Source organism: Glycine soja, chromosome 1 (assembly GCF_004193775.1).
Source record: "Glycine soja cultivar W05 chromosome 1, ASM419377v2, whole genome shotgun sequence".
Taxonomy (NCBI): domain Eukaryota; kingdom Viridiplantae; phylum Streptophyta; class Magnoliopsida; order Fabales; family Fabaceae; genus Glycine; species Glycine soja.
Window position 1 is genome coordinate 55,274,409 of NC_041002.1, and position 15,606 is coordinate 55,290,014.

The 15,606-nt window shown below is 32.3% G+C and overlaps 2 protein-coding genes across 4 annotated transcripts; one reads left to right on the forward strand and one right to left on the reverse strand.

Annotated features, from left to right (window-relative positions):
• Window positions 1-2,532: 2,532 nt before the first annotated feature.
• Window positions 2,533-5,744, forward strand: LOC114424531 (transcription initiation factor IIE subunit beta-like). 2 transcript variants are annotated; one of them, XM_028391391.1, is made up of 5 exons: window positions 2,533-2,622; window positions 2,908-3,096; window positions 3,442-3,573; window positions 3,679-3,795; window positions 4,851-5,744. In XM_028391391.1, exons 2-5 carry the CDS (start codon window positions 2,908-2,910, stop codon window positions 5,184-5,186), a joined length of 774 nt encoding a protein of 257 aa, XP_028247192.1. In that variant the 5' UTR covers window positions 2,533-2,622; the 3' UTR covers window positions 5,187-5,744. The 2 variants fall into 2 exon arrangements, with proteins under 2 accessions (XP_028247192.1, XP_028247199.1); XM_028391398.1 differs by having other exon boundaries at window positions 2,557-2,612.
• A 2,034-nt stretch (window positions 5,745-7,778) lies between these two features.
• On the reverse strand, window positions 7,779-10,699 carry LOC114424546 (remorin 1.4-like). 2 transcript variants are annotated; one of them, XM_028391411.1, is made up of 5 exons: window positions 10,259-10,699; window positions 8,843-8,884; window positions 8,679-8,766; window positions 8,343-8,424; window positions 7,779-8,169 (listed from the first exon to the last, which is right to left on the reverse strand). In XM_028391411.1, exons 1-5 carry the CDS (start codon window positions 10,398-10,400, stop codon window positions 7,969-7,971), a joined length of 555 nt encoding a protein of 184 aa, XP_028247212.1. In that variant the 5' UTR covers window positions 10,401-10,699; the 3' UTR covers window positions 7,779-7,968. The 2 variants fall into 2 exon arrangements, with proteins under 2 accessions (XP_028247212.1, XP_028247207.1); XM_028391406.1 differs by having other exon boundaries at window positions 8,843-8,893; window positions 10,259-10,692.
• Between the last annotated feature and the right edge of the window lie 4,907 nt (window positions 10,700-15,606).

Genomic DNA, 15,606 nt, shown 5'->3' on the forward strand with positions numbered 1-15,606 from the left:
TATAAAATGGTCTATTTATAAGTTGACCCACCATGCTCATAAAAAAAATATATATGATATATTACCTCCCCTCTAATAAAAAAGAAATATTTAATTCACTAGCATCAACAAAAATAATTAAATTAATTAATTAATTTTAATTTGTAACGCCATTATTTTATTTAAAATTATTTATGACATTAAATGATTTAAATGGTGTTTATTTTTCAAAAAATATTTTTTCCAACTTATGATTATATATATTTTTATTAATAAATCAATAAATACATTCACTTTTATTGAAAACACATTTATATTATTAATAGATCTCACAAATAGTTAATGATAAAAAAATAAATTTGACAATTAATACACTTAAAAATAATCTTATATTTTTTATAATTATGATAAAAAAAAATGTTATCTTTTGTTTCCTATATAAATAACCAAAAATAATATTAATTATTAGTCTCATACTCTCATTTTACAATGGGCAATCTTTTTAAGCTCAACAAATTCAGTAAACAAAGCAAGAATGGAAAGGAAATGCCAATATTACTTAGAAAAAAAATTACATTTCTCAATATATTACCTCATTTTAATCTAACAATATTTTTATAATCTTTTAAGGCTAAAATATGTATTTATTTTTCATAAATATAAAAAATATCCAGAATTTATTCATGTAAAATTTTTGATAATTTTTTTATTCTCATAAAATAAAAAATTATTATTTTTTGATCTAGAATTAAGCTCAATTGATTTTCATATTTAGGTATTACTCTCTCATGTTTACATGTCACTTCCTAGTTGGTCTCATAGTTACTCTCTTCTTACTGGGTTAAAACTCCCTAAAAAAAACCACAATATTTTTTGAACGCTTATTCTCTGATCTACTTCATCTTCTTCGAAACTCTTAACCATAGCAAGAAGCTAGAAGGAACACACACAAAGCATGACAAAACAAAAAAATAAAAAGGAAAAAGAAGAAGGGTGGTGCAAGGGAGACGCACGCGGAGCCTTTTTGGCTATGAAGCATGGACACTCCAGTCCCTTATCGTGTTCGGTGTCCGACACGCGTCCGTGTCAGTGTCCGACATCGACACGACACCTGTACTACGTTCTATATTTTAGACATTACAGGTGTCCACGTGTTCGTGTCCGTGTCGTGTCTGATATCCGTGTCGGTGTTGGTGCTTCATAGCTTTGTGGTTGAGAACGAACTCGAAGAGCCACAACAAACACGCGCGCTCACGAAGCCTTAGGGGTTGGGGTCGAGGTTGGCAGCACGCGGTGACAGCATGGAGGGTGGCTCCTGCACATGGTGATGGTGCTAGTTGGTGCGACACATGCAGGGTGGAGGAGGTGGTTCAGGTGCCGGTGCCTGTGCCTGTGCGATGCGGAGAAGATGGAGTAGGGTGATTGGTGTCGCAATGGTCGAGGCTATGGTGGTGATGGCACGCACAATAGTGAGGGGGGTTGCTGTTTGGGTGTGGGTTTGTGACCTCATAACGATGAAGGTGGCGATGACAGGGATGAGGAAGGTGGTTGTGGTTATTTCTGGGATTTGTTGGGCTTATGGTTTAATGGGATTTGAAGAATATGAAGAAAGGGATAAAAAATTTGTGGTGGTTTTTTTGCAGTTCTTTAACCCGCAATTTTTTTTGGAAATCTATATTAAAAATTATAAGTTTGGATATACTCGTGTGCAAGTGGAGTTTTAAAAATAACATCCACTAAATGATGAATAACATTATTTATAGTTGAGATTAAGATGACATCTTATCGTCTTCGAATTCTCAACTTTTGTTTTTGATTAATGAAGACATCTTTTGACAAATATAAGAATTTAACATCTAATTATGGAATACGATAATTTCAAGTATTCTTTAATTCTTTTCAAAGTCTTTTTCATCTTTCTCTGGTGATATTTGTTCGTTACGCGTCTCTTGTCAACTGTAAAACTGCAAATGACTCATTATCAGTCCAGGAGTCGCACATAATATATTTGAGTTCCTAGGCGTACGAAGTGTCGATAATTTCAGCTCTAATAGTGTATATTTAAGTTGATACGGTTAAAAATCTCTTAATTGAACATTGGGTTAGGTCGATCGGTTGTCCGCTTCCCGTGTGCACCAATCGACTCGATGACACATTTTTAAAAGATAAAAAAGATAGAAGTTAGTTTGATTATAATTTCTAATAGGAATACGAGATGTGAAACATGGTCTATCAATTTTGTCAGGGACAAAACAATTATTATATTTTTTGGAATAAGAGATTTTAAATATTATTATATTTATGATAATGAAAAATATATTTTAGTAATTTTTTAATTCCTTGAATTCAATCTTTTTTAAAAAAATATAACTAATTTCCCATTAATAATCACGAATCCATGCTAATTGATACACTAATTAGTAATTAATAATATTAAATACTACGCTTTTAAATAAAAACCTTCAATTGGCTCTTGGCCATCTTTTTTACCAAAAAAAAAAAAAAGAAATCCTTCAATATTCAAAAATCAAAACCGTATTTAACATGGTAGTGTAGGGGTATGACGGTGCGTACGCTGCGCATGTGCCGAAATAAAAAGTAGTCTCCTTCTGCCCTCTGGAGGAGAAATACCTGTCTGTCACGGTCATCTTCTCTTTCTCCCTCACAATTCCATTTAATTCGCTGCGATCACATATTCCCCGATTGCTGCATCTTTTCAATCTTCCTTTTTTACTTTACGAAATTCAAAACCACCTCTTCGATTCGTTTTCCAATTTGGATCGAGAAACAATAAGATATACACCGATTATGTATTTTCCCCAAATAATAGGAAAAGAAGAATAGATACAAATATTAGCGGTGTTGATCGATTTGCAAATCTGAGAGTAAATCCTTGTGCTGCGATTCTTGTTTTTTTGTTTATGTCAGATGGCGTTTCAGGAAAAGCAAAACAGGTTTAAGAGGCAGCCAGAGAAGAGTGCCCCTGCTTCACAAAATGGAAGAACTTCAGCTCCTATTAAATTCTCTAACGATACCGAAAGGCTCCAGCATGTTAATAGCATACGCAAAGCCCCTGTTGGGGCTCAGATGAAGCGTGTTATTGATCTCCTATTTGAGGTATATATAATATAATAATTCTTCCATTCCATTATCACAAATCCTTGTGTTATGGTTTATGAGTGTTTATTATCGAGGGCGTGGATTAATTGGCATGGAGTTGTTCTAACTTAATTTTTAGTCTCTGAGTAATGAGTATACAAGTGGGTTATACTCAGAACCTATACCTGTGGTTTCTATATAAGATAAACAAAAGGTTTAATATTAATATTATGTTGCTGATTAGGAAAAGCATGATGTATAATATATGCTTTGCTTTTAGCCTTCTGTAAGTTATTTTGTTCCTGACGATCATTCTGAATTGTAGCTAGTGAGTGTCATTGATGCTTAGTGTTTGCTTTACAGACCCGGAAGGCTTTAACGATAGAGCAAATAAATGAAGCGTGTTACGTGGACATGAGGGCTAATAAAGATGTTTTCGAGAGTATGAGGAAAAACCCAAAAGTAAAATATGATGGGGAAAGATTCTCTTACAAGGTAACTTTTATGGAGGCATATATGTGTACTGTAAGTACACCTTTATGTGTTCATTTTTATGCTCCTAGTTTGGTTTGTGACATTGACATTGCTTTTGGTCTATAGTCGAAGCATGCCGTTAGGGACAAAAATCAGCTGCTTTTCCTGGTACGTAAGTTTCCAGAGGGCATTGCTGTGGTTGACCTAAAAGATTCTTACCCAAATGTGATGGAAGACTTGCAGGTAAATTATTTCTTTTAGTTAATTGTTTTGCATGAAAATGAAAATTTCTTGGCATTCATTTTTCGGTAACATTGGTGGAATTTTGATTATAGATATATATGTTCAACTCTCACATTGCCTTGGGCTCTTTGAGCAACTATTGATATCTTACAGATTTGATTTCTTCATGTGCATAGTTAATTTTTGGAAGAATCATGTGTGCTAAAATCACGAATCAGTATGACAGAAGCTCAACTAATCAAATGTTATTGGCAATACCATGGATGAATATAAAAATCAAATATTTCAGGGGACAAAGAAAACAGTATAAGTAAAAATTAGTTTAAAAACTAGTTATGCCTACTTGTGGTCTTAGCTCCTTCAAGAAAAAGGGTAAGTCCAAGTGTATTTTGGACCCTTTATTTGTGCTTTCAAGCACATTCTAAATAGTTTGTCTCATTTGTTTCTTCATTTATTTTAAAATTATACTTGAATGTTTGGATTTTTCATGCAAGGCAGGTTCATATTATGGATGTCATGAAAAAGCTAAGAAGTTATTCAAAGTAACATTCTTTCTAATTTACACAAACCTTAAATCCTACATGAAGTTATGCTAGGTCTAAATAGGTTCAAAAGTTTTGTCTACTTTTCATACTTCAAATTTTGAGTATCTTAATTTGAAAGTGATGGCATGGTTGAAAGGTGGAGTGTTCAAATACAGTTCACAGTTCACACTTTCACAGTTTTTAGTCTTTCTGTCTCCTTCACTTGCCTTATTTTGTTTTGTCCCTGTCTTTTTCTTTTTCTTTGATAGACCATTCTCTTTGTATCTCTGCTGCATAGAGGTTTACATGATACTGAGATATTAATACAAGAGTGAACTGCTTTAGTATGTTTTTATTGAAAATTTGAAATATGCTAAGAATAGAACTACTTGACAAATTTGATCTGTAACATCTAATACTCAGATGACTTGTGGTGAGAGGTGATTGTTTTTAGAGGTAGTGAAGAGTCAAAATTTAGTTAAATAATTGGTTTCTCTTGGAAGAAGACATTATAAAGTTATTGGTTTCTAGGCTTTGAAAGCTGCAAGGGAGATTTGGCTGTTATCCAACTTTGACTCTCAAGAGGACATTGCCTACCCGAACGATCCTAAAGTGCCCATTAAGGTGGATGATGACCTAAAGCAGCTTTTTCGGGGGATTGAATTGCCTCGTGATATGATTGACATAGAGAGGGATCTACAAAAAAATGGAATGAAGCCTGCTACCAACACTGCAAAGAGGAGGAGTGCAGCGCAAATGGAAGGCATTTCATCCAAGCCTAAACCTAAGAAGAAGAAAAATGAAATCACTAAGAGGACCAAGCTGACTAATGCCCATCTTCCGGAGCTTTTTCAGAACTTAAAGTAAACAATTCCTGACTTAAGGAACTCGTGGCAAGTGGTGAATGAATTCACATGGCTCATTTGTTGACATAAAACATGCTGTTAGAATGTCTTCATGTCTTTCAGATGGATATGGCCTTTTTATTGTATTAGCATACTGCTTCTGTTATGGATGTACCCAATAGGATGGAAACGGTGGCCATTGCAAATTCAGGTCATTCCTTCTATCTAGGCTTCTAAAGCAAAAGGGCAAGGATGGTCAGAATCCATCTTCTGGTGATTTTTCTAAAGACTAAACAAAAGGGCAGATGGCGAACCATGTTAGCGAACACGGTCAATTAGCAGAGTGAAAAATATTGACGAGGTTCATCATTTGGGGTTTATTGCTCAGCCTAATTGGATGTTATCACCTATTGCTACTTTTTATACATATACAAAGAGTCAAATGCATATTGCATAGCTGAAGTTTGACTCATTTTCACCTTTTAATGCGCAAAAATGATCTATTGCTACATGTAGCAAAAGTGATACTTCAACTTTTTACAAGAAGTTTTCGTTTTTAGCAGCTGTTTCATTTCCTCCAGCACTTTTTCCTCCATCAAATGTATCAATTATTATCAACTATTTCAGCAACTACCGTCCTTGTTCTAGCCCAGCTACGTCACTTTTCAAACCATTGGACTTGGTCCTTTACAAAAGTCTCGTCCTTCAAACCTTTTAAAAGTAGTTTTCATCCCTTTCTTCATTCAGACTCTCTTCAGTTGCTTAACTCATGCTTAACACTACAGTAGATTAGGAGGATTAATGAAATATTACAGGCAGTTAATTGCGGTATATATTCTTAAATGGCTAAAAATGACATGGGGTTGCAGTGGTGTGCGCTTCAGTGCTTCGTTCGCGAATTTTAAGAAATGCAGTAACATGTGTATGGCATAAAATCTGTTTTTATTTTTTTATTTTTTTATTTGAGAGTTTGGACAAATGAAAACCTAGAGTGTTCTACCAGTGTTCTCCGGCATTTCGTATGAGTCGCTAAGCCAAAAAGAGTGAAGTATACTTCCATTTTTCGTAGATCAAAGAGTGAAGTGTATTTTCGAACAGGTTTAGGGTGACGCTGCCTTTTAAGGAAACATCAAGAGGGTGGAGTGGAATTTACTTGAGCAAAGTTTATTAGTGAACCAAATTTAGGATGTTCAGAGATTGGCAACAGTTAAATATAGTAGTATGAACTAAACTTTTTAATTTGATCCGTGCAGTGGGATAGGAAACATTCTAAAGAATGAAGTACATTTGAAGTCACTGGCATCAAGATATCAACGTGCATGTCCCCAAAGAACAAATCCATGTTCCTTCTATTATCGACGATGAAATACACAGCACTTTCTGCGGGAATGTCTGTAACAAAAAGCCACCACATAATCAATGGGGAACTTGAGTGAAAGTAATGGAATTGAAGAGTATCCTCAAAGAAATCATACAACGACACAAGTGAAGCTCCTAGGCAGGGTAGTGTCTTGTTCTATGTGGGTAAACTATGGATATGATTGTTGCATTGCATTTTTTCCTTATGGAAGTTTTCTTGAAGAGATGATTATAGCTACATTTCTCCTTAAACAACTACGAAAAGCCATAGGATGAAGGGGTAAGGAAGCATCCTCCATGAGTACAGTGAAAACATGATTTATGGTAAAACTCACCATCCACGGTCAACTAACAGTCAAAAACACAATTCATAAGATTAAATAAGCAAGCAAACAAAAGGTCCCGCACTAGTAGGCATTCACAAACAGTGTGATGTAAAACCTTTTTCAATGGATACAGGGCTCTTTGTTTCAGAATGAACCTTTTTCTTGAGCCCGGATAATTAAGGCGGAGAGTCTTCTTGGTTTCTTAGAGTGTGAACAATTAATAGAAAAGGGTGCAAATAGACACAAAATGAATTTGAAGCAAAGATATTTATTTCAAGTAAAGAAGAATGTTTTGTGCAGATAGAGTAGAACACATCCTACTACTGGCTCATTCTAAGGTTCTCAAGCTGATTGAAAATTATGTAACAAGATTAGAGTTAGCCTCAAATCCTGTTCACGAGTCTGGAATTATGTTATGTAAGAGATAAGAGGGATCTTTCATGTCTGGAGTTCTTTGTTGAAGGTATCTGTTCCCTTTTTAAAAAAATTGTTCTCTCCAATTTTTTTTAAAATTTGATTTTAATAAAATGCGTCACTTTTGATTTGAAAATATTGTCTAATAGCGTTTAGATAGCACTTATAAAACACTATTTAAACTATTTTTAGAATTCAAAATGATACATTTTAAAATTAGAGAGACTAAAACTAATCTTAGTCTCTCTTTATACTTGGAAGAATAAAATGTTAAAATTAATATTATTCTCTCTTTATCTTTTATAATTTTCTACATTCATTTTTTTAAATGTTTTATGGGGACATCACCATTTTTTTTATTGGAGAAAAAGAAATTGTTAAATATAATTGAGTGAAGAAAGATCTTGTGGGAACAATTGCTTCCACAAGGCTTAAAGTGTATCCGCCGGTGTGTGTGTAATGTTTAAATGCAATTATTTAAAGATAAAGTTTGGAAGGCAAGAGAATAGTTATAGTTAAACGAGAAAAAAATGTAAGTATGTCGAGACAATTTCTTCACTTATTTATACAGAAATCCATGCACTTCAAATCAACTGCTGAGATTTGATTTAAATAGTATATAGGAAAAAACAACACACCAAGCAAAATTTAATTGTATATGTGAAAACATATAACCAATCCAGTGAGAATTTGGATAGTAAAAGCCTAGCCACTAAAGCATGCAAAGAATCTCCTTGGCGTATCTCCACGGCTACGAAACTTTGAAGCTGTCTCCTCTAAGTCGATAAATTCTTCCCTCTTCTGAGCCTCAACAACTGCTCTTTTCTCTTCTGCTAACAGGTGGATTTTAGCAACTTTATTCTTCATTTTCTCAACATATTCGGCCTTCTTTTTTTCCAAGTTTTCCTGATAAAAGCAATTTTTTTAAAGCAACATACAGGTCAAATAAGTGATAATTTATAAAACCAGTCATATAGATGCATTAATTGAACACAAATCTAGTTACAAAGAAGATCTAATTCTCTTGCCAATTGTCACGGTTAGCTAACAATCACAGTGTTCATGCAGAAAATGATCACCTCGATTTTCTTGAGTTGTGCCTCTACTGATGCTTTCTTGCTATCCTCCCAAAATCCAACAGCAGAGAGTCTCTTGTATGCCCTATATGATAATTTTACTTTCATCAAACTCAGTTTTCAGTATTGATAATAATTAATATTGACACTTGTACAAGACTAAAACATATTCATCTTGATCAAAATTACAGCCAACTAAATGGGTAAGTTTTCAACTAAACTAGCTGAGCCAAAGCTCTAGATTATAAATCTCTAGCACATAGCCTCGTGTCAAAGCTCTCAGAACATACATGGTTTATATTCTTAGGGTATTTAACAAACTATGAGATGAGCACTTGCCTGTTCTCTGCTTTTGTCTTTTCACTTTCTTCCCATGCTTTAACTAAAGCCAACCTTTTCTCTGTTACAACTCTTGCAAGCATAGCATCTGGTGAAACAATAAAAAAAATATTACCTATCTCTTGAGTATTCAATAATTTTATACTAGATTTTTAGAGAATGACCTTTGTCAAGTGACTCCTCTGTGTCCTTTTTACTAGCATGATCTGCAACCTCTATGAGAAACATGAAAAAGAAGTGAATAGGAGTAGCATAGAGTATACAAATTCTTGCATGCCTAATGCAAATACTTCTCCATTCATGTCAGTGTAGCAATTATACTGCCTAAGATATCAGTCGAATTCATTCACGTTGCTTAAATGATCATTAAATATAGGTGACGATTGATTTGACTATTTTCTGCTTTTATTTTTAAGGTAGTATCTTGTAGTATTTTCTTCTCGATATATATTTTCTAAATGTTGAAAATTTAAAAATAAAAATTATTTTCAAAAAATCAAAACAGAATATAAACACTCAGACCAAACGTAAGTGACCTTAATTTTTTTGCCACATGAAGTTTAATCTAATTATCTAAATTACCACACACATATCAAAGTATATAATAGAAGCAATAGAAGTACACGAAGTAAATATGTACTGCTTCAAAAAGTCTAAACCAGAAATGCTACATTAACTAATCCAACTATCAAAGGAAATAAAAAATCTGCCAATAAATAAATTAGCCTTCAAGTTCTTTTCAGTTTTCCAACTTTAGACTTTAGAATACTCTACCACGAAAAATAAATAGAGTTACGAGTCCCTTGAAAGCAAGAATTAACTGCCTTTATCGTAGGATTGAAAACACCAAAGAAATCTTGAAGTTGATTCCGAGGGGAAAAAAAGCTTATATGGCAACCAAAATCACAAAGCAAAAAACATACTCAAACATGAAACCGTAAAAAAGAAAATCAAAACAGTTAAAATCACAGGTTTAAAAGAAAAGAAACAGAGGAACCTCTGTTTTGTGAACATAAGTGATGACTGAAGAATTTGGTTTCGAATAATAAAGAAATATATAACATGCAATGAAAAACTAACTAAACAAGAAAAGAAGTATATGCAACAAACAATTTCTGAATCAAAGAAATTCTTCTTCAAAATTTTACTAACTTGGAACCAAACACGTCTAAATAAAGAGAAAAGGCAAGAAAGAAAAGAAACAAAAGAGAAAGTTTTATGATCGTCAATTTTGCTTTTCAAACTACGTGATAACCACGAAGTAGAGTTTATGAAAACACTAGAAAGAAGCCGTTTTTACCATTTGATTTTATTTTTTATAGACAAATGTTAGTTTGTTAGTTTGATACTTTTGTTAGAAACGTTGATGGGGATTCAAACCCGCGACCTCTCTCACTCCTCCCTTCTCTCTTCACCCTTCCCCAACCACTGGGTCAGTCCTATATCTTCCGATCTTTACAATTTGAATAACCAGAAGAGAAAAAAGAAAGGCATGCATCAACAGAGTTTCTTGTTGTCAAGCTTACTAAACCATTCATATTTTAATTTTCCTTGCAGGATCAACAGAGTGAGAGACTCACCTTGAGCAGCAGCTGGAGAAGGAGGAGTGACCTTGTCGTTTGGAGGTTCAGGTTTCTCTAATTCTGTTTCCTGAACAGAGGAATTATGCTCTTTAGGAACAGAGTCCTCTGGTTCGGTTTTGTTAGACACCTCTTCTCCCATGACAGACAATAAAAAAGGTTCAGTTTTGGAAAGGATGGATGAATACTGGGACTGTTTTAAAGTTTAATATATAGCATAGAATAGAACATAGACAAAAGTTGCTCCTCGTTGAAATTTGTAAATAACAAAGTTGTGACAGGGTGGCCTTGCCTTGCACAACAACGTAAGGACGCGGCGAAGTTTCAAGTTTGGGCCCAAACAAAGATGTGCGGATATTCACGGCATTGTCGTGTTCAGTAGTAGTTAGTACCTATGCTATGATGTTATCATGTCATTCATTTGCAAGCTTTCCCTCGTTTTTTCAGCGCAACGGGCTTAAGTTCATGAAATGCATTCCATGGTTTATTTTTTAAATGGATAATATCACTCATAACTTCATTTTATAATATAAAAAGAAAAGAGAAAAGAATATTCGATAACACTACTCATTGTGAAGTTTTTTTTTTTTGCAAGTGTGTAATTAACATTTTTAAAATTTATCCTTGACGTTTCCTTAATTTTATGTTTTGTTGTTCTACTGCTAAGGTTTTTAATTTAGTTTCAGACATTCATGAATTGACTTAAATTTAATCCCCACATTGTCATTCAGTCTATGATTCAAGAAGTTGACAACTTAATGCACCCTTAGTATGTTTAAGTTTATAAAATTATTATTCATTTGTTTTAAATAAATAAAAAAAGTTGATACTTGGTACAAATACTTAATTATTTATTTAAAATAAGCGAAATCATATTTCACTTAATCTTTACAGTTTTCATTATTCTAAATTCTTGATGCTTCAAACCAATTCTCGTGTAAGAAACATATTAGAGATATGATAAATCATAAGTTACTTAAATTCTTGAGCTTAATTTTTAAAAAGGCTAGTTTTTTATAATTAAAAAAATTAACTATGTTTCCCTTAATCTTTTTCTTTTTCATTTTTTAACTTTTTGCTTTTTACCCCTACTAGGCTGCAATATTCACTGTCACTTGTTCAAGTCTCCATCGTAATCGTATAATTATAAACAAAATTAAATACTTTGTAGAAAGTTAGAGAAATAAAAGTAGAGACTAATAACAAAGTTCTTTATATCTATAATGACTAAAAAAAAATTAGTTATATTTTAATTTGTAGTAACATATAAAACAAAAGTTACTGCATTAAAGGTTTTATTAATATCAGTACTTAAAAGTTAATATTAAGTTATTTTTTTATACTTACTAGAAATAATGCACAATGGAGACAAAACAAAAAAAATAAACACATATATTTAATGCAGAAAACTCTTGATAGAAAAAAAAATCACGAAAAAAGGAATTTCATTATATAAAAAATTGGTAAGGGAGTTACCAAGAGAGTGATTGCAACACTATTATACTGGTGCATATAAAATCCTAGCCCAAAAGTATAAAGGTCTACAAAAAAAATCTCAAAAATATTTCTTTACTAATTTGATTGCACTGCAATCATTTTAGGCTGTGTCAAGTTTATTCATATCACCAACTCTAACAATATACTTTTTATATTTTTCAATGTAATAAATATATTTTTGATGAAAATCTTTTACTTTTACTTAAAAACTAGTTTTAAAATTAATGTTAGCAAAATCCATAAACTAATCAGCCTAGTGATCATTATATAACAATATATAGAAGAATGATAATACATAAAACTCTTATAACTTTGACTCTCTATAGGTTGCTTATAATTTACACCATTTACTTTTGTGCTTTTAGCCTCTTTCACTCTTCATCTTATATATTACGATACGATGATATGTACATATGACTCTTTCTTCATGTTTTAAAGTCGAGTTTATGTCACATTTCCAGAGATGTATGGTGTGAACGGAATTTTATATATATGTAAAAAGCATGCTGATTTTTAAGCTGCACAAATTTGTTAGTATCACAGTACGTGCTACTTAAAAAGTTATTAATTTTGTTCTCCTTTACGTGAATTATTTAGCTGCATGTAAATTAAACCAAGAAAAGAGCGAATAGAAGAAAAAATAGATTAATTTTTTCTCGAGTTTGAAAAAGAAAATTCTGAGCATAAGTCTTATCCTAAATTTTCCTTCCCTATCATGAGAAAAAAAGTGACCAAAGGAAGAGGGAAAAATCTTTTTTTCAAAATTTATTATTGCAAACAAGCTTCTTTATAAAGCATATATGTGTCTTTAATTTATGATACTTTCTTTTCTCTCATTTTCCCCCCTTCAAATGAAAAAGATAAAGAAAAACAATATTTTCTTCCTTTAATTTTTACAAATAATATAAAGAAATTTTTCTTTTTTTCTTTTTTGGTCCACCTTAATTAAACGAAGTGTTAAAGTATAAATAAAAAAAAATCATAAATCAGCTTTGTATAAAAATCTATACGATCTCAAATAATCTTGCACCAAACCATTTTTTTACAGGATCCTGTTCCAAACCTTTACAGTCAATAATAAATCTACTTCATCTGTAGGTTTCTTTAAAAAATACATGGTTTATATCATTGGGTGTGTTTACCTATTTATTTATTATACGTGTGGGAGGTTGTTAATTTGAATTAGGTTTTAAGTATTAAAAAAATAAATTTGGATCAGTCTAAATATAATATTAACTTTGATATAACTCGATTTGATATTTTGAGGTTTCAATTAAATCGATTATTTAGCTTTTACTTTCTTGGATCAAGCCTAACTAATTAAGTCAAAAGTTATAAATGACGTCAAAGCTATAACTTTATTTCCTTGAAAAATTTATGAGTTGCATTTAGTTTAAGGGACTGCCTACGTATGTTATTATAGGTCATTCAGTGATCCAGACGTAAAACTAAAATCAACACATATTAATTGAAACATCAAAATGATCAAATTAATACATAATAAGCATAATAAAATAACTTGTCTCACATGTGATGTATGTATGGTTCACCCTCCCCACATTGATCTCATATTTGGATGATGTACGTGTTCGTTCATTCCTTCGCTCGTTCTGACCACCATGCTTTCTTACCCTCTAATCCTAAAGCTCTAAGCCTTCTTGCTGATAATCTTTTTATTTGCTTCTCGGCATAATTAATAATTTTTACACCTACATTACATTAGATATGGAGTATGGTATGCTATGGTGGACGACACTTTTGCTTGAATGAACATCAACAATTTCCTATTGAAACGCAAATGACTTGTTAGATTTTTGTGTAATTGTGTTGCAGGCCATTTGTGTATTTGTTGTGACAAATAAGCCTCTTTTCTTTTGTTTTTGGTCAAGAACATTTCTAGCATGCCTATTGCTCAGTAGGTTTTCTTCCTTGTATTTTCTTTTAGGTCCTTATGCTTTTTTTAGTCTTGGGCACAAACGGATAAACTGGTCCTGGTATCAACATAATGCTTGTTGGAAAAGGAGCCCAATACTCATTACTTGATTGGATTTGTTATTCCCACCTCTTTTTATACTAAGTTCACTCCAATATTTTCTAGTGTCCTTCGTGGTCAATAATATGGGATAAGGTGTGACATATAATGGTATGTGATAAAATAATGTTCAAATTATCAATAAGAGATATGCTCGTAATATTTAGTGTCTAACTATACTTCAAAGAGATTGTCTCGAAGGAAGAAAAAAAATCCACACCTTGATTTCTTTGCTTAGACTCGTTCCAAAATTCTTACTCCCAAATTAATCACCTATTTTTGCATATATGTGCATTGTTTCAACCTATGGACCACCCTAATCATCCAACATGAAGTTCTCCCATGTGATTAGTCTTTGTTTGACCACTTAACACTCCCCTAACATTAGGGGTGCGCAAAAATTGATTTGTTAAAAAAATTAAATCTAACTGATTTCAAATCATTTTAATCGGTTTGATTTCATATTCAAATAGTCTAATTAATTCAAAAAATTTGTTCTAAATTGAATTGATTTTTAAACTATTTTTTTAAATAAAAAAAATTTGATTCAGGTGGATTCTAAAATAGTAGTTATTTTTTTTTCAAACTAGTTCAAATAAAAATAAACTCGGTTTCACTTTGATTATAATCCGGTTCGGTTTGAACCATTTTTTTACACACCCCTTACATAAACCATACATTTGGAAATAAAAATCGAAGCCCATGCATTTATTTGCAAAATACCTAAAAGTACATCTTACTAACATCTGTGAGTTGAATGAATTCCTTGCCTAAACCCGACACCTGTCTCATCCTCGTTTAATGCGTGATGAGATGGAGAATGTAGATGTAACCCCTAAAAATAAATATTAATTAAAGTAAACAAAGACATAGGATTTCTTTCAGTCACGTGAATTCTTTATAACTTTGTGGCTAAATAATATGTGATGTTTTCTTCTTTTTTTTTCTTCTTCTTCTTTCCCTTTATCTTTCATTCCCTTTTCTTTGCCTTCACTTTTTTACACTGTGGATATTTGTTTCTACTACGTTCTTAAAATACAAAATGAAGTTTTGGAGGAAAATGAAATGGAAGATAATTTTTTTAAAAATTTTAAACTAAAACAGTTACGTAATAGTTATAAAAAATATTAAATTATAGTATTAATTTAATATATTATTAAACATTATTAAGTTAGAAAACATTATGAAAATTAAAAAAAAAAATGTCCACTCAATCCTGCCCTTTTGGAAAGCAAATGTGATATGACTGGTTTTGTGAAAATATTTACACAGTGCTTTAAGTGCACAGACATGTGTTGTGAGTTGTAGTTTTAAGTGTATTCTGGATCATGGATCATCTATGGGGGTGGACCAGCTTCACGTGAGCACCTTCTGTTGTCTCTCATGTCTTTCCTGTGTGCACGTACACAAAACAGGTTCATCATTTTAGTGCACCCTGCTGCCTCTTCTCCATTATTATTCAGCCTTGTCTTTTTCTAACTGAAAGAAAAGTAAAGTAGAAGATAAATATTTTCCTAGACTGCATGATCGATCTATAGCTTGATTGAGTCAATACGTGGAAGATTTCATTTTATCTCATTGTAGTCACGTTACTGAAAGAGTTAAAGTGAAAGGTCTTATCTAAAAACCATATTTTCACGAGAGCATTAACAACCGTAAACCAAAGAAACAGAGATAGCCAATTTCTTCTAGGAGATATGTTGATAGGTGGATATTTGTTTCCTCGTATGCCACTGCCAAGTTATTATCTTTTTTCCCCCTTTAGACATTAATTATATTCGAAAAGTTGCACGTGACCGAAAAAATATAATAGTAATTA

Excerpts from the sequence above, each read along its gene's own strand:
- LOC114424531 (XM_028391391.1), top strand. The coding sequence starts at position 2,908 with ATGGCGTTTCAGGAAAAGCAAAACAGGTTTAAGAGGCAGCCAGAGAAG. Across the intron at positions 3,574-3,678 it reads GGGAAAGATTCTCTTACAAG|TCGAAGCATGCCGTTAGGGA; the intron begins GTAACTTTTATG and ends TTTGGTCTATAG. Across the intron at positions 3,796-4,850 it reads ATGTGATGGAAGACTTGCAG|GCTTTGAAAGCTGCAAGGGA; the intron begins GTAAATTATTTC and ends ATTGGTTTCTAG.
- LOC114424546 (XM_028391406.1), bottom strand. The coding sequence starts at position 10,400 with ATGGGAGAAGAGGTGTCTAACAAAACCGAACCAGAGGACTCTGTTCCT. Across the intron at positions 8,894-10,258 it reads TTCTCCAGCTGCTGCTCAAG|AGGTTGCAGATCATGCTAGT; the intron begins GTGAGTCTCTCA and ends TGTTTCTCATAG. Across the intron at positions 8,425-8,678 it reads AAGACAAAAGCAGAGAACAG|GGCATACAAGAGACTCTCTG; the intron begins GCAAGTGCTCAT and ends ATTATCATATAG.